This window comes from Lichenostomus cassidix, chromosome Z (assembly GCF_008360975.1).
Source record: "Lichenostomus cassidix isolate B80296 chromosome Z, HeHo_3.0, whole genome shotgun sequence".
Lineage (NCBI taxonomy): Eukaryota > Metazoa > Chordata > Aves > Passeriformes > Meliphagidae > Lichenostomus > Lichenostomus cassidix.
In genome coordinates this window covers 51,216,625-51,242,743 of record NC_139511.1, presented here as the reverse complement: position 1 = coordinate 51,242,743, position 26,119 = coordinate 51,216,625, and the positions used below count along the sequence as shown (strand labels likewise).

The 26,119-nt window shown below is 35.9% G+C and overlaps 1 protein-coding gene across 1 annotated transcript in view; it reads right to left on the bottom strand.

The window, feature by feature from the left end:
* SV2C (synaptic vesicle glycoprotein 2C) overlaps window positions 1-26,119 on the bottom strand; it is a 114,944-nt gene that overhangs the window by 23,739 nt on the left and 65,086 nt on the right. The window contains exons 5-9 of the mRNA XM_085041923.1: window positions 6,723-6,856; window positions 6,478-6,567; window positions 2,129-2,239; window positions 1,333-1,421; window positions 815-979 (exon numbers count right to left, since the gene is read on the bottom strand). Of these exons, the coding sequence (XP_084898049.1) occupies window positions 815-979; window positions 1,333-1,421; window positions 2,129-2,239; window positions 6,478-6,567; window positions 6,723-6,856 (589 nt within the window). The remainder of the gene's footprint in view (window positions 1-814; window positions 980-1,332; window positions 1,422-2,128; window positions 2,240-6,477; window positions 6,568-6,722; window positions 6,857-26,119) is intronic.

Sequence of the window (26,119 nt, the reverse complement as noted above, 5' to 3'; positions counted from 1 at the left end):
AATGCATAAACGTTTAACTATGTCAAACCTCAAGTAATAACAACAACAACAATAATAATAATAATAATAAATTTCAAACCCATCAATTTTATTCACTTACATATAGGTTTTCCTAAGGAAATAATAATTACTTATTATCATGAATTCCAGCAGATCATTCACATGGTTGTTCTGTACATTTCTTAATGGAAACCAGATAACCAAACCAGCTGTGTTTAATTTTTCCCTAAGTTATCTAGTTATTTGTGAAGTCCAGATAGAGCCTTAATATATTTGACTTCAGCTAAAAAAAATCACAAAAGGCATTGCTGGAATGCTGTTTCCCATTTCAGAGCTGTTCATGCTTTTTATTGGTTTACAGTAATGTTTAGCTTTAATTTTTCAATGATAAGATCCTAACCTCTCAATGTTCAGCATTTTCAACGAAGCCTCTTTCATCAATAAAAAAAGAACCAGCAATAGAGATGAAAGTACATCCTTGCCCAGCCCCCTACAATATGCTGCATATGTTGGATCTGAAAACCTTTGAATCCCACTGTGAAAGGAAGTAAAATTGACTGTAGGCTTTTTGCTCTGTTTTTCAGGACAACGAGGAAGCTGGGTTTGCATGGTGGATCCTCACACAGGAATCACCAGGGCATGTACGCGTCTCCTCATGCTCTTAAGAAATTAAGAATAGAAACAAATTTTCACTAAAAAGTAACAAAACTATCTATCATTACCTCATGGAAAAAACCCCTGGGTTATTACTATGAGCTTTAAAACATGCATTTGTTTATTCCAACTAAGCCAAGATATTAGGAAATCTCTAAACCTGTCGTTGATATATTCTCCATTGGTGTGAATCTGATTTTCCAGTGTGAAGTTGAAGACGAAATGTGAGACCTCCTCATTGCGGAAATGTTTCACTCGGGATGCATACTCGTCTGACTGCAGATGTTTAATGACATCAGGAAACCAGACAGATAAGCCGTAGTAGCTGTGAAAAACAAAAGAAGTTCAGGCACCAATCTCACTCATTCAGAAATCTGTGCAAGGTGTGAATGAGCAGCTCCTTTGGCCACTTATGTGATGAAGCAGTTGCTCTGTCTGAATAAAAACCTCCATAAAATAAAATTATTGAAAGTTGCTGACACCAGAAGATGTAATTTTTTCAAAGAAAGTATTCCTGGTGAGTCAGGTTTGCAACCAAGAACAGATTAACTGACAAATATAACATTTTATGGAAAGACCCTGAATAAAACAGATAATCATAGTGTTAGAAATTTACATGCAAACAATTTTTCTGTCATTCAGGACTATCAAAAATGGTTAAATCTCAACTACTCTTACCCAAAAGACAGGGTGAACCATACAGCTGTAAGTTTGATCGTATTATCCTTCACTGGGTAGTTGAAGCATCTCATAAACGTCAACCAAATCTGTAAATCATTAGGAAACACATTTATTTGCATCTTATTTTGAACAGTTTTCTTAAGTGATAGTTTTTTTATTCTTATTTGCTTGCTTCCTCAGGGCATGGGAGAGAGCAGATCAGCTCTTATTTTGATGCAGCCCAAGATGTGATTTGCTTTCTCAGCTGCAAGAAGATGTTGTAGGCTCATAAAAATTTTTTTTTGTAACTGGTGCAGACTGTGTACATTAATTTATCCTTACTCTGATCACCTCGAACTTTCCTAATCCCTAGACAGCTTAATTTTACTTTCCCAAATAAACCAGAGATTTTCTCAGAAATGTTTTCGTCTCACTTCCCCCAGTTAGACAAACTGTACTCCATAATTAAACAGTGATGCAATCAGAGCTTGATCTATCATAACCTGCCATGGCTAGAAATTGATGCCTGAACTACATGGGGAGCATGTGGAAGGAGAGGAGAGGAGAGGAGAGGAGAGGAGAGGAGAGGAGAGGAGAGGAGAGGAGAGGAGAGGAGAGGAGAGGAGAGGAGAGGAGAGGAGAGGAGAGGAGAGGAGAGGAGAGGAGAGGAGAGGATTCCTGATTCCTTCAGTTGCATGGAAAATGTAGCATTGCAACTATCAACAGCAGGAGCTCAGAAAATCCATCTCATTTCTGAAAGTTAATTAAAAACAAGGAAGGTAATTACAGAACGAACAGAGACGTTGTTACTTACACCATAGAGCTCTGTACGGATTCTTACAAAACACCTCCTGTACCAAGTTCCAGTATCACTCTCTATTTCTATGAGTTCATCTATCTGCTTTGGTGTTTTGATTCTGGTAACCTAGAAATAAAAACAGAACAAATATATTTGTACTTTCTCAAATCAGAAACTACATATGGACGAATATCGGTGGGGTTTATTACACCCCATGAGCAGATATTCAAACTCTCTCTACACCAGAAATGCTTTAGATTTATAAAGGAACAGCAACATTTTAATGACAAAGTATTATGGATGGGACTGTTGCAGAAAAGCTTGGTGTTCAAGGCATGAAGGAAATACATTTCCTCTTGCTCCAATAAGCTGTTGCTGTCATATTCTTCTAGAGTATTGTATTTACCTCCAACGTCACAAAGAGTAAAACATTAATTTAAACCACCAGTTAACCATGTTCAGAATTTATCTTCAAATTGTTTCTGACTTGCTATCACAACACTGTTGGAAGTCTTTTGATTAAAGACACAGCAATGAAAGCAGACGTATTCAAAATGTCATGAATTAGTTGCTGGACAACCTTTTTATTATTTTGTTATTTCCTCTAGTGTTAAACAAAGAACTTAATGAACAAAGAAGAAGTGAGGTGAAATGATCTGGAACCACATATGTTATTGCTGTTATGAACAATCATCTACTTATCTAAAGTGAAATGAGATAAACAGACATCAGGGAAAAATATAGAATTACAAGTGATTGAAAATATAATGCATCCTAGAATGCTGATTTGTACTTGTACTCTCTTGTGTATCAGAACAAGAATGTGTTATATCATCTTTCCAGACACATGACCTGAAAAACCTATACTAGTGTATGATTTTGGTTCTGGTTTCTGCTCCAGTTCCAGCTTCAAAGTGATATTAAAAAAAACAAAAACAAAAACAATGTATTAATCCACAGTTTATTTTAAAACAAGACAAGCAGAGAACAGAAAGAAAATTAATAAAATTGGAAAGTGACTGACATAGAAGGAAGGAGTGAGCAAAAGACTGAGTGTTCAGTGTTTGGCTACAGTTCCTGAAGTTAGCCATAGCTTGTTTCTTAATAGAATGAGAACACCCCCTCACTCCCCCCTCCAATGTATCATAGCGGATTACATAGGATGTCAGGGAATAGCAATATTGATAATTAAGCTCTAGTTTTGAGCCCACTGCTTTTACAGATGCATACCATTTGAGATGCAAGAGCAGCCTCATCCCATGAAGGAGAACCTAGAATAGCCCACTAGACATTTTAAGGTATAACTGCCCTCATTTCTGAAGTTCTACAGCTCACTGTTTTGCCAGATCATGACTTCATCAAAAGCCTGTAACCTTCTTGTCATGCCTCTTTTGATAATCTGTATCATTCCACTGATTTCAAGCTTTTCTTAAACTGCTTTTATGAAATGTGCTGTACAAAGGACTGAGTTGAATCCTCAAAAATTATCTGAGATCTCCTACATACAGAAATCCTTACATACTACACCTCTGCGCAGAAAGGGGGTGCCTTTTGGATCCCACCCTTGTGGCCCCAGTGACAACCTTTTCATCATACTGGACACCTGACTCATTTGGAGCTGTGGAGAATGGGGGAAACATATGTATCCTAGGACCACTGTATGTGACTGGAGACAAAAGTTCCCTGGCCTTGGTGGTTCTTTAACATATGAAAAGTCCTATTGAGTCAGGATAATAGTCCATCTGGACCATGCAAATTCAGCATGTCAGTATTTGAAGAATGAAAAAACCCCAAACCCAGAAAAGAATACCTATTTTACTGAAAATAATGCTTCTATTTAAAAGCAACGTCTAGAAATACACAATGTTTTAAATTTAAAAAAATCAAGACACTGCAAAGTAAAAGATTTGCAGGAAAAATAATTAATACGTGGCAATTGAAGAGTAGAGAAAATTTTGGTTTTAGGGATGCAAAGTTTTTTTTGTTTTACTTAAATATTTAATCCAAGGGATCTAATGAATATGTATTTTAGACACCCAGGAAGATAATTAAGCATGTACATAAACATTTAACTTGGGTAGTTCCATGACTGAAGATACTATCAATTTATTACCATCTCTGTTAGTGTCACTGCTTTCAGGAGAGATTCTCCAAAGTATGAAGAGCCACCCACTCTATTAATTCAGCAACTGGAATTCTCCACTTTGGATTAACTCCAAACCCAACTGCTAGTCAGCTGATGCCATCTCTTTCTAAAGGCTAGAAGATAATCCCCTCAATAATATGAGCAACAAGAATAAACAACTTAAGAAAAAAAGCTACTAGAAAAAGATTAAATCAATATAATACAGGAAAATGCATAAAATAAAATAATGTGAAAACTATAGCAGTAATGGAGGAAATGTTACATCATTGGCAGAGTCAGAAAACATATTAACAAAGTGTGTCTGATGTAACTACCAACATGAAGTGGAGGAAAATAGTAAAGCATAAGTCACAGAATGATGTTGGATAAGCAAAGGAGAAAGAAGCATGGAAAGTTTAGGAGAAGTATGTGAATAAATTACTGAGACAAAATGTCACAGTATCAAGGACTAACTTAGAAGAAAAAAAAAGAAACTAACATAATGTGTCAAACAAATTATGCGTAAGTTCTTTGCTTTCTGGGTTTTATGAGATGAAGTGCTGAGGTTGTACAATACGAAGAGAATGATGCATTTTCTAATCATATTAATGCAAGCTAAAAATAGGGACTTCTATATATGTCTAACCTTGACATACAGCACAGTATTTCTAATCTCAGCTTGATACACAGAGTTGAGTTTTCCTAATGCTCTAGGCAAAAACTGGCAAAATTTATGGCTGATCAATTAACAAAAATACCTATAGATAAAGTGGCTGAGTGTCACATTTTTACTACCACAGAGACAAAATCTTGCTAGATCACAAGAGCTGGAAAAAACAAGCATGTGCTTTGTCTTCTTCTGCACAGCTGCTTTAGTACACGATTACAATTACGTCAAAATGACGTGAGAGGCTTATCCTTCCTCCCACATTTTCTCCCAGCACATTTCTGTCTTCTTCCTTGTGCCTGAAACAACACTAAAGGGGGACAGGGTCTGTGCTGTGGCTGACTGAAATCAGTCAATGAATATCAATAGTGGCACAAAAAAACCCCCTGGAGTTACCAGGGGCAGGCATATTCTGCCTGAAAGCAGCTTGGATCAGCAAGAGCCAATTGTGAAATTGCACTATAGCTGTATGGTGTTAGGCAAATCCCTTTACTCATAAATTAATTCAGAAAATAAAATATTAGGTTAGGTAGGATTAGGGGTAGGTCACCAGTATACCAATAAATGTGGATTTAACATGGTAAGTGTGCTAACCAGCCTTCTTTCCAGCTAAATATAGGAATTCCTGAGCTTCTTTGAGGAAAGATTTAGATGGAAGCAATAGAAGCTACATCCAAGGCAACAAACTGCAGGTCTCAATGGAATAAAGTTACGTGGTCAGATGGTCATTCCTCAAGACTGCCTGCAAATGCAGAACGTCTAAGAGGATTTCTTAATTGAGTCATATGTGCATTATAGTAAGAAGAAAGCTTCTGGAAGAGGAAAAACATCCCATACATGGCTCTGAGGGAGCAGAGCACGTACAGTGCCACAGTACTGCACAAGCTGGAGAGGTAGACTGGATTTCAAAGCAAGAAAGTGCTGTTTGATCCTATTATATCCAGGAAAACAAGATTGTTGTGTAAAGTCTTCAAAAATAAGGAAGATGCCATTAAAAAAATCCATTTCTGAGTTGTCAATTTTTCCTCCAATAGGAACAACCCATCAATACTTTAAATAGGACTTTATAATTAGGCCTCCACAAGATGAATTTGAACTTCCAAGACATTTTGAGAATACTAAATGTTTGAAATTGCTATTTCATAGAACTGAAAATGTAGTTTATAAAATCATTATTTTACCTGATAAAAATGTAAAAATATGACAAAGCCTAAAGACACAACAGCTAACTAATCTGGACTTCTATGTGCCTACTGTTATTAGTAAGGGTGAAAACTTAATAAATAAAACACTGATGGAATCTATTAAGTATCTTGGTACACCAGCTAAAATTATTATGCTGTGAGTTCATACACCCATGAATATCCAGTCCAAAGGCTGATATCTTAATTCATGTTGTATATATAAAAATAACAGTAGGAATTCCCAATACTTTATATTTAGGTATTTAGAGTGCAAAAAATTGGCTTTGTCATTTAGAGTACTAATATTGATTGCTTAAGGCATCCAGACCTCACCAGCCAGCAGTGAGGTCTGGATGTGACTGGTGATTAGCTTTAAAAGCATACTCACAGTGAAGACTTTCTCAGGCTGACCACGAGCACGCATATTTGTGTCATGAATTTGCTTGAGTATCATCCAAGCTTCATCATGTTTCCCAACCTAAATGTTAGAACAAAACATTTAAGTGCGACATACATGCAAATGGAGTTACTCGCTATAGTCCCTGAACAATCTAAATGCCTGCTTGGTAGAGGCCATGATATAAAACAGAAATAATTTTGACTGGAATCTAGAAACCATTTGGAAAGTTATACCTCCAGCAGGAACCGTGGGCTTTCCGGCATAAAGGTGAGGGCAACCACAGAGGAGACGCAGGGCAGTGCACAGACAATCACAAATACTCGCCAGCTGTGGAACTGGTAGGCAGAGCCCATGCTGAAACTCCATCCTGTGGAAGCAGAAATTCACAAAATGTAGACAAATCAGGAGTATTATATGTGTTATCCTATATATGCTGCTTCTTGGAGATGCAAGATACCTGTACTTAAATGAAGCCTGATTGATGTATTTCCACAAATATTGATCATCTGAAAAATAATTTTACACTATGAATTTTAGCCTCTTGCATGTGTCTAGTCATGCTGGAAAATGGCCGTACTATGGATGAAAGACTTTCCTATGCAGCAATGAAGAAGCTTCTTTCAATTCTCTTGGCAAAATCTGTATTAAGGTAGTTATGCAAACCAAACAGGAACATCACCACCATGCATAAGAATACATATACAATGAAGAAGTTTTCTATGAAAAATGGAAGTAGAGAGACTTAAAAACCTACACTCAAATTATATATTTTATGGAATTACATAGCTTTCTTCAATACTAACTTTTTCTACAAAGCTGATTTCAATGTTCTTAATAAGAAACACCTATGTGAAACTGGAGGGCTGGTAATTCAGCTTTTTAATAAAATATCTGGGTGGTTGGTTATTATGTCTGGACTACTGGAAAGTTATAATTGTAAGAAAACGAAGAATTTTTCTTAAGAAAGAGAAAAGTATTATTTGGGTAAGTACTTGGCCTTTTATTCTGGCTTCAGTACAGCAGAAATTTTCAAGTAAAATTTTCAAGGATAACTAATTAAAAGATGTGCGGAAGATAAAAATAGTGGTAAAGGACAGAAAAGGTTACTGGAAGAAAATAAAGTCTTGGCTAATGATAGAACTGATGTACTGGATTAATCTGATATATTATTTGCAAACTGATTTTTCTAGACAAAAGACATAGTTAATTCAATCTGTCTGGATGTCAGTAAACAACTGGTAGAACATGGTACCAAATAGCATTTTAAATAGTTCTCCAAAGGAGGTATTTATCTGAGAAATGTTAAGTGCATTTTGGAATTTAAAGATTCTATGCTGTAGATCATAATCACATTATTGGGAAAAATGTTTCTTTCCCCTAATAAAGTACTTACATACTACCACACGAAAAATACTGTCAACCCATGACTTATTTTTATTCTTTATCAGTGGTTTGGTGAAACATCTTGATCAGCAGGCCTGGGAATGCATTAATTTCTGGTCTTCTGTGAACTTCCTATATTTCTGACATTGTATCAGTTTGCTCTACAGCCTTGTTTAGTGCTGCCACCTTTACCCCAGGGACAAAGGGATAAAATCAACAGTGATGGCAATGATCTTGGAATCCCACGTTACCTTTTTTCAAGTAAGGCTCCATATAGACATATTTTACTGCTTCAAATCTCCCTTCAACAAAACAAGGACATCTGAAAATTAAGTTTTATTCCAAAATAGTACTTGGAATTAAAACTTAAGAATAACCATGTAAACAAAACAAAAACAAAGACATAGAAGTGTATTAAAGTTCACTTTTTGCTGATTTTTGGAAAACTTTAACATTTGATCTTACGGAATTTCAAGTCTTAAATAAAATGGGTGTGTTTTACATCTGAATTGTGAAGGGAATGAAATAAAGATTTACAGTGTGTTAATGAGGCAATTAGAAACCACACCTGTGTTTTGGATATTGTATACACATTTTATTCTAATAATTGGAATCATATTCTTTATTACAAAATTTAAAATACAGAACAAAATCACCTGATGCAGGATTTGCAAAATAATTTTTTTTTTGGTGAAGTTAATCTTTGGTCAGATCAGTGAGTTGATCTGATTCTCTGGGCAGCTGTGCAACTGCTAGTGCTGCAGGGAAGGCAGCACAGGATGGGAGTTCTCATCTTTCAGAATGTTCAGTATCAGTAAGGTACTGGCTTTTGTTGTTATTACAAACTGTTCCAGAAATACACAAAGCCATTGGTATAGTTAGGCAATCTGCTTTTCATTGCTCTAGTTTATATTTTATGAGATTGAGCTGTACAAAGGGTAATTCTGCAGTAAATGAAATCAACCTGGCTTTATACCTGTTATAAAGCAACAGCAACATCTTGTGCTCTAAAGCCAGTTCTGAAAAATGCTGGGGGTAATTTATTTTTGGTTGTCATTTATTAATATAAGTGAACCGTACTACACTTAATTAAAAGCAACAAATGCACTGTCATTGTGACAACCTGCAAAACATCTTTTTTACTCCCCAAAATACCTGAGGGACACATCAAGTGAAAAGTTCATTACAGTTTTTATTGCTTTTATTCCATCTTTTTCTCTATGTACTGTATTAGCTGCTGCAATTTATTGTGTGATTTAATGTATCTGCTGAATTAATGACAAAGGGAAACTTCAGGATTATAAAAAGCAATTTGTAGAAAAAAACTCTGAGCTGCAACAGAGCTTTGTGGTGCTTGTTCCTCCCATCTATTCCAGCACCAGCACTAGATCAGTAAAACAAACATATATTTCAAATGCAAAGAGAGTTTGGATTTAGTCTTATATTTAACATGTCCTCTTTCCCCAGGTCATGAGCTAATCTGGTAAATGGAACCATTAGAGCAGCTCTGAATTTAGCTCACAAAGTGGCTTTCATTCCTTTCATACATAAGTCTTGAAACTAAATGAAAGTGTGTTCTTGGCTGTAACTCAATCTGCTTCTTCCTTCCCTGATTTATGGCACAATAGCAAAGGCACAGCAGCTCTACATGGCTGCATTCAGTGCACTGCTCAGCAACCTGGAGTCGACCTTCACCCTTGCTCCCTCTCTATGCTGTATTCGAGAGTCATTAATCTTGAGAACGGGGGTAAATCCCAATGTTTTATGAATTGCAAAACATTTGGCCCAAATGCATCTTGGGACTAATGTACTGTAGAGCAACCCAAAATCTGTGATGGCTGAATCTGAAGCTGCTGCAGGAACCTGTTTGCCAAATACCGCCCTCCTGCTTTCCTGGCTGCTGGAAAAGGCCAAGTGAATCACAGACATGGCAATTACTGATTACAGAAACACAGGAGCACACAGCAGAGCCAAATCAAAATGTACAAGATGCTAATCTATATCCAATCACCAATTTATAAGTTGGACTCAATGTCAAAAAAATATTCTCACACAAAACAGCATACTAGCAGCTCCATAATATTAATATAACAGAAGGATATTATAAAATTCTTGCTCCAAAGGAGAGAAAAGAACATTTGTCATAGGCTTTCAGAACAAATATAGGGGGAAACCTGTGCACATGAAGATGAATTTCATAAATGTATAATACCTGATAAACAGCAATTATAAGGATCCTTCAAGCATAAGGATCCTCTCCTACAGTAGGAACATTGCTAAAGGGCAGATTTATGGGGATGATTTTCTTAACTTTCCACGATAACGGCTGCAAGGAACATGATAGATCTCCAGAAATTCATACATGTTACACTAAAGTGCAATGTGGACAATCAAAAACATGAATGCCCACAAATACTGGCTGGCAAGGGGACAGTTTATATATACCAGAGGAATAAAGCTGTGAACAACTTCTAATACACTAAAGTCAGCAAAGAAAATCAAATCGCACATTGTGATTTCATGGCATGGTTAGCTAAAGACTGAGCATTTTGAACAATTTTTGCTAGGCCTTAAGCAGGAATAAAAGGGAATAGTTTCGTGGCAGTGTCATAAATTGCCAAAATCCAAATTTTAATAGATTTCTGTCTTTTAGTAGACCAAAGGAGAGAGTAGATGCAGGAATATACTTAAAAATTAAGAATGGGGGAGAAAGAGAACCACGGAACTGACAGTAATTCATAGACTTCATAGATTCTTCCAAAGAATAATTAATGTGGTTTGACAGCTTTTCTTATTTCTGTTGTACCACACAGCCTTTGTTGAAAGTCAACTTTCTAGCCTTCATTCTCAATGTTTTTGTTTGAACTATTTCCACTAACTAAGAAGCATGATTGCTCTAAATTATCACTTGGTGGCACTGTTACTGCATGCAATACAAATAAAGCTTAAAACTATTGCAGAAAGAATTTTACTATCAAATGCCGCTGTTTAGTGGAGTATTTCCCGAAGCTAAAGCAAAATTATAAAGACTGGAAATATTTTGAAGTTTGCATCACTTAAATACAAATAAATATAAAATATATAAAATATAAAATACATATAAATAATAAATAGATTTTTTTCTGTCCTGGCATTACCAAGTTTAACTGTAAGTGTCATCCAGGATTTAAGCCTATATAGCCTATATATTTTAGTGGTACTTATTAGAATAATGGTGAAACATCCCTGAAACTGAAAAAAAAGAAAAGTTCAGATAAGTTATGCTGAAGATGCTCTGGATGAAAAATATGGATGAAAAATACGGATGAAAATATGATTTTAAACAATTGGAAAAGTAATGTTTTCAGAATTCTTCTGTGTTATATTACCATGAAATTTCAGTCGCACAAAGTAGAACACTTGTCTTTTCTGTGATTAAATTATTAATATCACATGGGAAAAGCAGTGCTATTTTTAGCCTGTACAGATAGTTAGATACTCTACAAACCTAGTCTCAGCAGGTCAGCTGCTGGTAATTTCTGCAGAAGGAATCTGGAAATGAAATAGCTGAAGTATGGCAGACCATGATGGAGCCAGCTTAACAAAGGTGCATGGCTCTCCAGCTAAATGCAATTAGCCCTTGAGGATCACCAGTTCAACGGAACAAGAAAGCAATTGCATTCAAGAGACGTATTTTGCAAACACATTAGACTCAGAGTTACACACACCACTGCTCTGTGCTGGCATTGATATTTATCTGAAGACCCTAGATAATCAGGTGTCCAATCACTCCAGTCCCCAGTAGAGCTTCAAGAAGAACTGATCTTGCATAGAAAATAATTTGCTTTCAAACACCTTCAAACAACACATTCCTGCACAGCAATATAGTCCAGGTGTAGTGCCTCTGAACAGTAGCATCAACAGACCAGTTTTTAAATTTCTCTAATACCTGCCCAGTTTTACTTTTCATAAAGGAGGAGGTTTGTGTATCCCCATATTTGAGACAATGATATCACATGATATGCGCCCAGAATTTGAGGTTTAGTAAAGATAAGGCAGGCTTTCACGTAATCTTACATATGCTCTGCAGAACACAGACAGAGCTGTTGAGTTTGATTCTTTGACATGGAAATGCCAACGTGTGAGGCCTGATAGGAGAAAAAAACCCATAAATATTAGTTTCAAATCAGAATATTTAGAAATGCTAGGGTGGTGGTAGACCTGGCAGGAAGGTAGGGAAACTTGTAAGTCATTGTGTGCATGGTTGGAAATGGTCTGTCTTAAATCTGACTTTCATTTGGCCCTGAAGTGTGGCTGTATCATGATGCTGTGACTCACAGCAGCCAGCGCAGTCAAGAAGTTAATATTTAAAATAGCAGAAGAGACGAACAGACTTAATCATATAAGAGAATTAAAGAAGCATCCCTAATAAGAAAACTGCAGGTACCCAATAGTCTGGTCATGTTATCTATCTAATCTTGCCAGACGCTAGAAGTGGCAAAGGATGTCTAATTACTGGTCTATTTATGATTCTGAAATCAGAATCTCTCTTGCCTCCCTAGTAGATAAACATTAAAACCTTGGGTCTTCAAGCAGGATGTTGCCAGTACTGGGCCTAATGGGAATGCCATGTCTGTATCTTGAGTTGAAAAAAGGAAGCTATTCTTGCACTTCAATTTTCTTCACGGGGAAGGATACTGGGCCAACTATATGTAACAGACACATGAATATTAAAAGACCACTCATTATACATTCACATTTTATGAAGTCTAACAGGGCAGAAGAGAAGCTGTACAGAACCAGAGGGCAAAGACTTGCAAACTAAATTGACCATTATAAATTTTCTACATATTCACCCTGTATTCTCTCCTTCAGGGGACTATCCCAACTATTCACAAGTTATAACTGTTCCAATAGTTATAGCGAACAGTGGCAAAAGAGTAAAGAGCATTCACAAGAAGCAGCTTATGCCATTTTCAGAATTGTTTTTGCCTTTTCAGCCCTTACTATATGACTGAGAAAGATACGATAACAAGAGGATTCACATGCATTTCACAGACCTGGACAAATTCGTTTTTACTAATACAAAGCACCACTAAAACAAATTATCACCTCTAAACATAAATAGCACATTAGAAACAAACAAACAAAAGCCTTGACTTAGTACACTTTGCAGGAAACATCCTGTCTTGAATGGTAGCTGCAAGAATCAGCTGGCATCAAAACAGCTGACAGAAGATGAAGATTCCTCTCCCTCTTAGTTATCTTGCACAGAGGTTTATTCACTTTAGTTTGTCTCCCACTCTCCATAACATCATCCAATTATATGGCAAGTTGTTGGCAATCTGTAGTGTTTTATTATGGTTTTCTGTGTATTTATATACTGCATCTATATCTATAAAACAGGAACAGTAATACTCACAATGTTAAGTCTTAACTCTGTGCTGTAGAACCTCAGTAACACAAGAGGTGTAAAAATAAGAAAAAGATCAAAGCCAAAATACAGATCATTTTGGAGGAGACTGTACAGTTAAAATCCATAAAGAAAGACATTCACATGAACTGCAAAGCCACTACCCCATCAGGGGAGCAGGAGAAGACAGACAACAAATTTGTACAAAACCTTCTACGTGGTTTCATGATATACCCACACCTTATTCTTAAGAGATTTACAGCTGTTATCCAATATCCTTTTGACCCAGGAGACGTGCTTTATTGATGTGTAATTATCATACAGAACTTTGTGAGCCTGTCCTAGACTGATCCCCAATTCAACTATTCATTGCATCCATTGATATGACTCTTCATGAAATAAGGGCTAAGAGTAAAGAATTACACTTACAGGAAAGGAGCAAAGGATGCCACTGATGAGGAGTGGAGACAGGCCTGTAATGCTTCTGTTTATTTAACTTTGGCCACTGAGAATTTTCCATTCTCAGGCAAGGGAGAAATAATGGAAATGCACTTTGCTAAGGTATCATGCTGGTGTAACGTCTCCACCATAACACAGGATGCAATTTTGCACCTCAGGAATTCTGAACACAATTGCAATGACACTGTCCTTTAGGACTGGAAACCTGCCAGAAAAGCACTTCAACACAGCATTGCAATGTCTTGACTTTGATCACCATTAAGAGTTTTGCCTCTGTCCTGTCATTTTATCAGACTTCAGATACCTATTGCCAGGAATAGAGCATGAGTAACTTCAACATGTATTTATTCTGAATGCAAATACCATTATATTCCTTGAGGAGTGGGTATATTCTCACTTATTACAGTCCTTGGTTAATGAGCACAGATTTTGAAAGCTTGCTAGGGCATATCTGTAATTTGCTGGTTAGATGTTCGAATCAGAGGTTCTAAAATATTCTACTTTGTGCCTTCTCAAAATAACTTTCTTCCTCTCTACCCCATAGTTTATAAAATACAAATCAGTGCAAAATCTCTCCTAAAACTTAGGTTAATTGCATACTCCTGAAATTTAAAATGAGAAATACCATGTAGTTATTGAAATTAAGTAAATATGGGTATTACAGGCTAAAATGTTCTGAACTTGCTGTATGTGTACTCACGGCCCTTATTCAGAGAAAACTGCCCAAGACTCCTAGAAATGAGTGTAGATAAACACAGGTCAACTTTCATCCACGATTCAGATGCAAAACATGAAAAGAGCTGTGATGTGTAATCAAAAGCTCAAATGTTTTATTTTCCTTTAGATGTCTGCTTTTGTCACATTTCTGCACATAAATTGGATTTGGAAAATTTTCTTCTTTTAGTTAGAGATCTGATGTAAAGCTACATCTTGTGGCACCAATCTCAGTCCTATAGAAGCCAACACTTGTTGTGACTGCTCTGATGCTCTTTAATATATGCATTTTCCATCTTTCCGATGCCTTTGTAATGCCATTGACTCAGGAAAAAAAAACAGCTCTGGGATGCAATAGGTCAGTGGTTTATATCCTTCCTGAATTTAATGACCACTAGACATTTTTCAAACGGATTATGTAGAGTACTATGTGACTAACTAAGGCCTCTGGAAGGAAGATTTATTTATCTTAATTTTTTTTGTGGCCATATGGGTTAGAAGAATTTTATGAAAATGCTGGTATCAAAAACCACAGCAGTAGCTGTGTTTTCTTACCTTGACAACTAGATAAAGAGTGAGCGTAAAAACTGAAATGCATTTTTTCCAGCACAAACAAGATCTGTTCAGTAACTACACTGAATTTACAACAGAGACTTAAGTAAAGATGATGTTTTGAGTACTCAGATAAAAATTTTAAATTTTTTTTTTAAAAAGAATAGGCCATCAAGGGTTAATATGTAGCTGAAAATCTCATTACTGGGACTGTGGTACATAATTGATCTGACTGTTTGGCTGACTGAGTCAGTGGCCCCAGAGATTTATGTACTCATGCATTTCTGCAAAGTCCTGGCTTGAGTCTGGCTCTGTGCAGCTGTTCAATGATGGTACTTCACAATCTGCAAAACAAAGAGTAAAATCTGTCGGCCACAACACTGACATCATCACAACTTACAGGCTTGTCAGTCTAAAAAGAAAAGGTTATGTCAAGCTTTCCAGAGATGATGGTTCAAACAGATGCAATTTATGTCAGAAGTGGCAGAGACCTCACGTTAAGAGATGCTGCTGTCAGGGCTTCAAAATATCATGGCCAATGTTGGCACCAAGACTGTGCAACCAAATATCACTAAAATGTGTTTCAACCTTTGTATGAACTTAATTTGTATGTTACTTTTAATTTGTTGTTAAGTTTTTTACCTCTATTCTCCTACATGTACTTAGTGTTTTCCACTGTTTTGTTTAAGAAATGAAAAATGATTTTTGTATGAATTTTGAGCCATCTGTTTGGACAGTGCTGAAGAGTGCAGTAAGAGTAAATCATTGAGACCAGACAGAATTCACTTCTATAAGAAGACAATGTAAAATTGTCAAATGCCCTGTGCAGCAGCCATTATGAACAAACTCAGTGAGGCAACATTTATGTGCTACAAAATCTCTTCATATAGTTGTATACATATAGTACCCATATATGAAACACAGATACAATTGTGTGTGCCTTCCACAGCCTAGCCATAGCTCTGAGATCACAAACGGTGCTATGTTTGATGTGATGATTTGTTGCAGAGACTACTAAAAGCAGCAGTTAGATGTGGAAACTAATTGAAAATGTAAGTGTTCTTGTCCTAGTCCAGGACTCCTGGTGATTTATGTGCACCTGGGCTAAGGATATTTAAATGATGGCCTCGCAGAAAAGGAGAAAAGAGAAGCAATTAATCAAAAAGGACAATCCATAAAAGGCACAATGAAACACTGCATTTTTTAGAACGAAAATGGAGCCTCCTTATCTAGCTGGACTTAGAAACAAAACATTAATTGAAATGCTGGAACAATATTTGACGAATATCAAGAGGACATTTTACCAGGGATACGCATTTTACCTTTTGTGTGCTACTGCAGCATAACAACAGAACATCTCTGCAATTCAAAAAACTCTTTCAAAATTTAACTCCATTATGTTTATTTGTTTGAAAGATGTCACAAGAAAAATCTTATTTTCAATGAGCATTTCAGTGCTGTGATTTGTTTCTTTTTTTTTTCTATTTCATTTGCCTCTTGTTTTCTCTTTTTTTTTTTTAAGCAAAAAGGAGCAACATTGTACAGCTACTAGAGACAGATAGACTAAGCAGATAGTTTTTGTGATCAAATGATTAGAGCAGATGTGCACTCTAGGAACTATCTTCTAATCTAACAGCAGCCAATTTAGCAAACCCGATCACATTTCTAACCTTACTGTACATATTGTGGAGCCTTTCTGTATATACTGTGAACCATGGGTCAGAAGTCTTGAACAAAAGCCTTGGTCAATCACTTCCAAAAAATTTTATTTGCACTCTCAAATCAAGTACTAATGATCCTCAGTAATAATCTATCATAGTGGCAGTGGGGAGGTGGTTTTGCCCATGAACAAACAGTCACAGTGTTTGGAAGGCAACTATTAAAGGAAAAAAAGAAAATACAATATATTTAAAAAAACAGATTTTTGCAACACATTTATTCTTTTATACAGCTTCCTAGAGAGTCTAGAATCATAAAGGAATCAAAAGTTTATATATTAGATTGAACTAAATAATGTTTCTGTGGGAAAATAAAACAATATAAAAGCCTTACCTTGACCTCTCTATCTGCAATTCCTTACTTTTTTATTATATGCCAATGCCACTTTCATGAAACAACTAAGAGGGGGGGAAAAACATTCAATGCCTAAAAACAAACTGCCCCAATACTAAACAGGGAACAATACTAACTGAAACAGCAAGGGAGGAATAGAGAGTAGTAGAAAGCAGCATTTCTTCACCATGACCAGCACCAAAGCCGAGGAAACTGGGAATGGAAACCTCAGCCCAGAGCCCTCATGAAATCTCTATGCTTATCATTGCTCATTTTATACTGTTTTCTGCTGGTGTCTTTGTAAGGTGTAAGAACAGAACTGTCTTGGAAATATTAAGCACACAAACACTGTGAGGGAGGTAGATCAGGTTTTTTCATATTTTTGTATATGTTCCTCTCCTACAAGCATGAGCAGAAAGAATATGGTCAGATGCTGTATTCAGATACTCTGGTAAGCATGGATATTTGAATAGATCTCAATGGAATTACTTTCACTAAAGTAGGCATGATTTTAACATAAAATATTTTCTTTTGAGGAAAAGCATTAAAAAACTTCCTATAAAAAAATCCAATGTCATTCTACAATTGATTTTGTTAATTTTATTTTAAAGGCACCTGTACTGCAAATTCAAAAATTATATTCCAGTTGTATATGCAATCCATAGACAGACTATATTATTAAAGTGAAATGAAACTGTTACTAAAAGGACAATCACCATCTCCTTCAAAGCAGACAGATTTACAAGCCGTAGAAATAATATGGGAGTATGGGTCACAAATGTACACTGTCATATTATGCTCGAGAGGAAATTAATACATTTTTGTGTATGAACAATCACATGAATTTTTCATCTATTGTATACCAATCACAACACTAAAAGTGGTTTTTTTTGTGATTTAACATAAAATTTTTTTGCAAAGAAATCTTATCAGATTAGCATCTTATTTGTTTCTAAAAGTGAAAAGCAAGGTTAATGTCTGACACCACAGGTACTTCTGCTGGCCAGTCTGGACAGGTTTCTAAGGCAGCTTTATTAACTTAGATGTAATTTTCCTTAAATTATATTCAAGGCCAATTCATTGTGTGAAACTGAATTTTCATTAAGAGTGAGGCTGAGAAGTTGACATTTTTTTATTGTCATAAGAATGATTGACTATTATTATGGTTTCTGTGGAAAATTATGTTTATGGCATTGAACGATGATGTTTATGGCAACAGTCTGTTCACCTGTCTGTCAATTCCTCCACCAGAATTCCTTAAAGCCATTAAGATACTTCAATCAAATATCACAGGAAGAAAAAGTCTGTGTTTTCCAAAGTCATATTCTCCTAAGTGTTGTGAAATATGCTGCCCAGGCAGAGAAGAGAGAATCCACCGGAAGATGAAGAAAATGGCATGAGATCAGTGGTCTCTCAGGAATGCTACAGCCTACCTGGGGATGGGGACTGCAGCACAGCCACACCATCAATTGCCTTTGGCACTGGTCTGACCCAGGTTGCCTTCTCCCTGACAGTAGCTAGCCCAGAGCAGGGCTGTATTGCAGTAAGGAACATGGTGAGAGTGTGGACATCTGAATGTGTCTCATAGTAGAGTTGGGGGAAAAGAAAGGGTAAATGTAGAGACTTTCAGAAAGGGATGTAGAAAAAGCAAGGACAAACTAAAAGCACTGCTATAGTCCCTTGTAAAAAATATAGGAGAAGAGAGGGCAGAGGGGAGTTTACCAGGATAAAAAGGTCATTGACAGAAACCTGTAAGAAACTGAGCCTCATATCTTCTTTGCTCAAAAAACAATTTGCTAGATTTTTACTGAATCTCTCCACAAACAAATTTTCTCTTTTGCCCTCAACCTAAAGTGCCAAGGAAAAGGTTATATTTGAAGCTCACTAATGAACATCTTTAGTGCTCATTAAGTAGATGTGCTAAAAGCTACTTAAGCTTCTAGGGCTTGCAAATATAAACATTGAAATGACCATATCAAACTCTGCATTAGAGCACAGAAAATAAAAAGCTGATAAAGTGGTTTGTTTTGCTTTCCTAGCTAGATTTGCATAAGCAGCTCTTCTAAATTCTGCTGTATTCTGTCATTATTGTTGTTCCTAAAGATGAAGATTTTTTAAAGTACACATTCAGTGCAATCTAATTTAATAGGATTATTTCAAATGAAGAACAATACACAAGTAGAAGTTGATAACTCAAGTTAATGTTAAAACTGCCTTGTACACACTTTAATTAACTCAGATTAAAAAAAGTACAGCTATAGCTTCATCTGCAGAATACCAGATTGATGCAAGTGCATTAGTATTTGCAGGGGGGAAGCATAGCACATTGGGGATCACTTTGTCTCTTAGAGGAATGTAAAACAGATCAACAGATGTTGCATTATGTAGTAGATGCCTTTGTGTCTGATCTATTCCATTTAAACTGCATGACACAGTCTCACAGCAAATGCAGATTCAGCCTTAACAAAGCTCTAACTTCTTTAAACCTCAAATGGTGTTTTTCATTTGTTAAGGTTGATTCTGAAGACAGAAGATATATTAAAAAGGAAATGGTATGAGGCAAATTTGAAGATTTGTCCTTGGTTTTAAATTTTGGTTCATGTTTCCTCCAAATCTGAGAAAAAAGGACACTATATGGATTTCAAGATGCGCAGATTTCTTGGTTCATTCATGCACTTTTTACAAGTGAGAAATAAACCATGGTGCTCTTCCCCAGGCCATCCTCTTTGGTGTCTCTCTTTGTACTGGACAACTGCTGAAATTCAGATATCTTCTGCAAAGAATAGAAACTACTGTATAATAGAAAATGAGGCCAAAAAGCTGTTGCTTTTGCTTGAGTTTATTCTGAACTACCATGTAAAGGAAGATTTTTAGACAAATGATCGAGGAAAATAAGAGAAACAATATTAAGGGGTTGTAATTATTATGTATTATTGTAATTATTATTATTATTATTATTATTATGTATTAAGGTTTTTTTAATTGAGAGTCCAGAATTTTAAAAATTAAAGGATCAACTTATAAATTTCTGTTTCTACCAGTGCAGGGTTATTTGGCCAAGAAGCCTTCTGTCTTCCTTTTGGAGCTACCAGCCAGAATAGTTTGATAAGCTGGTGTTTTCCTACTTGTGCTGGGAATATTCAATGCTGTTTCCTTTTCTAATTTTTTTAATTCTTTTTTTTTTCCTTCAGTTGCTGTTTTCTGGCCAAACACACTGGCCCAACACACTGAGGAGGAACAGCATCTGTTTAATAGAACAGGGTTGAGGAAATTTTGAGGGGGAATCCGGTGCATCAACTTGCTTCAAATCAGAATCAGCAGTGGCCCCTGCAATAGGAATTTCAGTGTCTATGGTTTCACTACTTCCATGGCAGTTTAATTCAGATGCTTAACTAACACACCACTATAAAATCTTTTTCATTTTCTGTGCTACCTCCCTTTGACAGAAACACCAGCTCAGTCTCTGTAAAGCCACACTTACAGTTCCTAGCATCCAAAAGGATCCAGGTCTGCTCACCAGAAGAGCAGGAAGATGGATGCCTCCTAAGATCCTTCTGCTTCTATTGCTCATCAAGGACTAGTACTCGCTGTGCCCTAAGCCTATAACCCACTGATTGTACACGGCATTGGCATAAGAATTTTTAACCCAATACTACTGTTTCCATGTGGCACTGAGAAACCCTTTAGCCCAACACAAAAAACCAGATACAATAAGGGAGTTAAAAGGTTTTCTTATTTCACTGCCACTCCACAATTTTAGTCCATCATGTTCTCAGTTAAATCTGCAGCAGGCTGAGAGGTTAATTCCTCCATTAACTCTGCCTGGTGCTGTACATGCTGTGAGTTGCACAGTGAGCCAGCTATCTCCTCATCTGTGTAGTTGCTGCATGCAGCTCTGCTTACCTCCTTGCCTATTTTACTACAATACAGTTCATGATGGTTTCAAGCAAAAGGAGATTTTACTGAAGTTTTGAAAATAGGTTTATCTTTTTTATCTTCAGTTGGATGACACAAAAACAGAGTAAACATGACATGTAAACTATGAGAAAAACTGTTCTCAAGCCACCATGCAGAAAGGTGATAAAAGGATCATTTTCATTGCCACTAGAGTTAATTTCTTCAGGTGAATTGTACTGCTTTACCTCAACAATCTTCTGCTACAAACTCAGAAATATTTTTCAGGCCGCTTTGCAAACCAGTTCTTAGTCAAAAGAAAAACAGATTGGTGCATACTCATTGCATTTGCATTCAGATAGAAATAGATACCATTATGAACTCCTGTGCCTACAAGAAGACTTATCTAATTATGGAAAGCAGAATTAAGAACAGTCAACAGGTCTCCATTTGTAGGTCTATTGAATTTAGTGTAGTTCTAAACTATTAAGGACAGGCTGTGTTTTCATGTACCCTTGACAACATCCAGTGAATGAAGATCCTGTAAATCTGTTTTGCAATTCATGTTAGTACTATATAATAACTGTATTTGAAACTTAACTTCTTTCCGATGTAAATTAAGTCCCAGTTTCTGCCCCTTAAACTCATTTAATGGTACTGACAGGAGAAAAGTAATAGGCAAAAACCTTCAGAGAGAATATAAGTGAATATATTTTACAGACCAGGAAATTAATACAAAAAATTCCAGTAGGAGACATAATTAAACATTTTTAAAATAGAAGTTATTGTAAACATATTAAATATAATGCTTTGCAAGTCATGAGTGAGTGCACTATTTGGACCTTCTATGTCTGTACTTTTAAGTTCCATGTTACTGTAAAGAACTTATTCTCTCAAAAAATACATTCAGGAAAAAATGGCTTTCTTTAGTAAAATCCTAATGACTGAAGTAGAAATATCATTTGTGACTAGTGACTAGTTTATTATTTGTAACTGTGACTTTTATTCATGGAGGAAGACACATGTTGTTTTCTGATGTAATAGAAAACTCCGCTGAAATAGAGAACATATTAATACATTCCCATTTACACCCAGAGAGACACATTACATCTAGGCAAGAAATCTTCACTTCTGAAATTGAATGCCATGTCCTTAGATTTCTTATTCCACTTTTTTTCTACTCCAAGTTTGTGTTTCCTGAATGGTGCTAAATACTTCTCTTATGAACACATTTAAGTGGTCCTCAATTCAGTGGAAAAAAAGACTCTAGTGATGAAAAATGAATACCTTAGGTGAAGATCTGTCATGCAATGTGATTACACTGGTCTGAAAAAAATGCTTAAACTTACATCTGCTTTTTGCATTGAGTGTGTTGGAAAGAAATATTTTTCCTATTTCCTGGATTCTGTGTTATTAAATTTGAAGTGTTCTAGGGAATAATCCATTGGAATTTTAGGAAGTAATTTAATCGGAATTTGTTGCATGTATATGGAAGTAATGTATCTGTCTCTGGTCATACTGTGGAAACTTGTTCACTACAGTCATTTGATATGGCTATCTCCTCTCTTCTCTGGTAAACACCAGACATGGGGTGTGAGCGTCTGGAAAAAGCTACAGGTTCCACTTGCAGTTTATGCTGTAACAGCCTGGATACCTTCACCTTCCTGCTCTCTACCTTGAAATCTCATTTATTTTTGGTCAAGGACTGCCCTTCTTATTCAGGAATAAGATTTAAGAACCAATGAGGTCACTATTTGTTTGTCACTAAGCAAAATACTCTAGGGAATGTTTCAAATTTCGAAAGATTTGTCTACAGTCCACATAGAAAAGGCTTGTATAACTCTTATAGGCAAAACTTAAAATCAGACAGAATATCAAAGCTGATAGATAAAGGACACTGAAATCTTTATCCAGCTTCCCTTGATGTTTAGTTTTGATATATGTTACCACAAAAATTGAGACTGATTTTTATAATCAAGGCAGAGAAAATTTTTCTCTTTTAATAACTGATAAAACAACTTCCATAATTCTTTTCAATTCCTATTCTCAAACTAAAACATAAACTTGGTGTAAAAAATTGTAAGATATCAATGTCTGGATTTTAAACTGAAATTTCTCAGTTTTATGATTCTTCATTATTTGAAAAATGAACATTTTTAAAGACTACTCTTATATACAGTTAATGTATTTCACAGCCTTTGAACTACTCTACCTCGAAACAAGATGTTAAAATTAAAGTTGCACTTGCAAAAGTACTTACAAAATTATTGTTATTCCTCCTATCCATCCTGATATAAGCAGCATACAAAAGGAATTTCTGTTAGAAGTCCAATCTGGGACTTTGTTAATTAGTTGCAATTAGAAGCATTTCTCTGCAGATGTTTCTTCTTCACAGCCTGAGCTCCAGTTTAGGAGACCCTGAACAAGTCTACATAAATTTTCAGTTTTTAAACAATGGCCAACAGATATATCTAAATCAACAGATATATAAACCAAAAGGCCCTGCTATAGAGATGCTTGTCTTCCAGATGATATTACCCTTTCCATATGTGGTCACTGCAGCACTGCATCACACTAATCCCTCACATAACAACATGCTAATGGCAAGACGATAGTTATCAACACTTTATGTTTCAGAGCATTGCTCCTGTTTCAGACAGTCCTAAACTGCTAGAATAGCAGCAGACAGTGAATAATCTTTGTTTTCTCCCAGAAAGATATCGCTAAATGTTCAATTGGCAAACTTACATACCTAGCTTCACTGTCTGCCTTGGACTAGGTAAGGTATACTTATGATTCTAGGACATTTTAGAGCGGCTTATATAAGAAAGAGTACAAATGAAAGGTAAAAGGGAGAAGAAAAGAATATTCAAATATTTCTACTGTGTTGGCCTGATATCTTTCTATTAATATAAGAATAATTCCACTATGCTCAATTACAGTTTATTGCTTTTGTATGGATGGAGCTTCATTCACTGCTATTGAGTAACCTCTCAGTCCAGCTGAGAAAAACAACACTGTCTACTCCTCAGTTTAGAAGCAGAGAACTCAGAAATGCCTATGCACAATTAAAAATGGGACTTAGAAGTGGGTGGGCTCTTTATAATTTTATTTTGCTTCCTGGTCAGTGAAGATGTGAATGATGAGGACAAAAAGGACAGGAAGTCATTTGGAGAAAAATCTTTATTATTGCTTAATTCTGACAAAATAAACCCATGGAAACCATGTAGAAATTGTACAAGAAAAAATACCATAAGAGCCTCCTTGTAATCACACCTGATAGACACCTGAAAATGGTGTAGACAACTGCATGGGCATTTGTCTGACCTGGAATGTTTCCAGGAGGGGGCAGCAAAAGTGTGACCACTCTCCCCAAGTGCTGGAGCAAGGCTTGGTCTGGGAGCTCTTGGCAATGTCTGAGAGCTTGACCCAGCATCATGACAACAAAGTAGTTTGCCTGAACTGGAGTGATTTCACATTTGTAGTAGGAACTAAGACCAGGTTTTAAATTTCAAACATAACAAAAATTCCAATTTAAAGACAATTTTAAGACCTCATCAAAACCCATAAATATGTTGTGTTTAATTTTGCCAAAATTATGTATGAACTTATTTTTTACTGTGAAAAAGGATTCTGTTGTTTATATCTCACTTGTTTTGGCCTTTTTTGATCATTACAACTTACCGTAATAAACTGCAAATAGTGATTTGTATGTCTAGCACTGGAGAATATTATGTTTCGAAATTGTTTTTACTTTCTTTTGTCTTATGCTATTTAACAAATATTTTTGCATGTGGAAACAACAACAAAAACAACAACAAAAAAAATCAGTACTCTTTTTTGTTGCTGATATTCTTCCACTGCTAAAGAAAGAAGAAAATCTCTCCCTGTAGTACCACTGCTTTGGTATAAGTGTACTATTATCCATTAAAATATACTGCCATGTGATGTTTTAATAGCACCTCAGTAAAAGATATAGAATTATTTCTAAACTCTACAATCAAATTAGACAAACTATGTAAATCAATCTGTCATAATGTTTGCATTTTCCACTGAAAGATAAAGAAAATTAAACTCCATAGGAAAGCAAAAAAAGTAATTTACTAATTGGGAAAAATAAATCCACATTGTACCGTGTCAGCACAAATTCCTCTCTATGTTTCCAGCAATTCAAAGTCAAAAGGCAAGGTTGAAGATACAGATTCAGGTTGAGTGTACTGAACTCTGAAATTAATTTTAATGCAACAGTCTAGGTATTTGATTAGTCTGCATTATTATAATTTATTTTTGGACATTACCACTTGCTAAATGTTCCCATCACTTTGGGCAAACCCCATGAAGATGCCTCCTCTTCCACAATATATCTGCAATAAACCTTATTGCTTGGCTAAAGCAAGCTGCTTTGGATGCCAGCTAATTCACAGTGCTGCTTCACTTCACTTGAGGCCTGCCAGGGAGAAGTGCTTGAGAGGCTGATTTTTAAGAACCCCTGAGCAGTCTCAGCAACCCTGGAGACCCGTGAGCACTTAACTCTTCTAAAAGGCAAGCCTGGGAGACAAAGAATTGAACCTTTACCTCCACATTATGTTTATGTCACATTATGTCTTTACCTCCACATTATGTCAGGGCAATTAAAGAGCTCTTTCACAATGTAGCTTATATTTCATGTGTGTATAACTTCAGCCATTGCCTTCATACATCCCTGCAACATTTAAATGTAATTTGTTCCATTTGTCTGTTTTTACACCACTGAAAAGATCTACTAAGAAGCATTCAGCACAGCTTTATTTTCAGGCTGATTTCAGATTACAGCACTACAAACATTAAGAAAGTTTTTGCTGTTCTTCTCAAGAATGTATAATTCATAATTTATCTGCGTCAAAAGGACTACTAATTTGACATTCCAGCAATTTAAAATTTCTCTGATGCAAATCTCCACATCATCTATTTTCTCCAAATTTAACAATAACACCAGTTGCATTTTCATGTGTCCAGGTTTTCTGTAATTTAAAGTATCTGACTACATATGGATATTGGTGATTTTTTGCATCTTTTAATAAACTATTTCTTATGTGAGGTACAACCTATTCCCACTATATCCAGTTAAGTCAGTAGTTAAAGAATAGACATGAAGACCCCTCTTTAAGCTATACTCCAAGATCTTTACTTTTATACTAGTAGAGT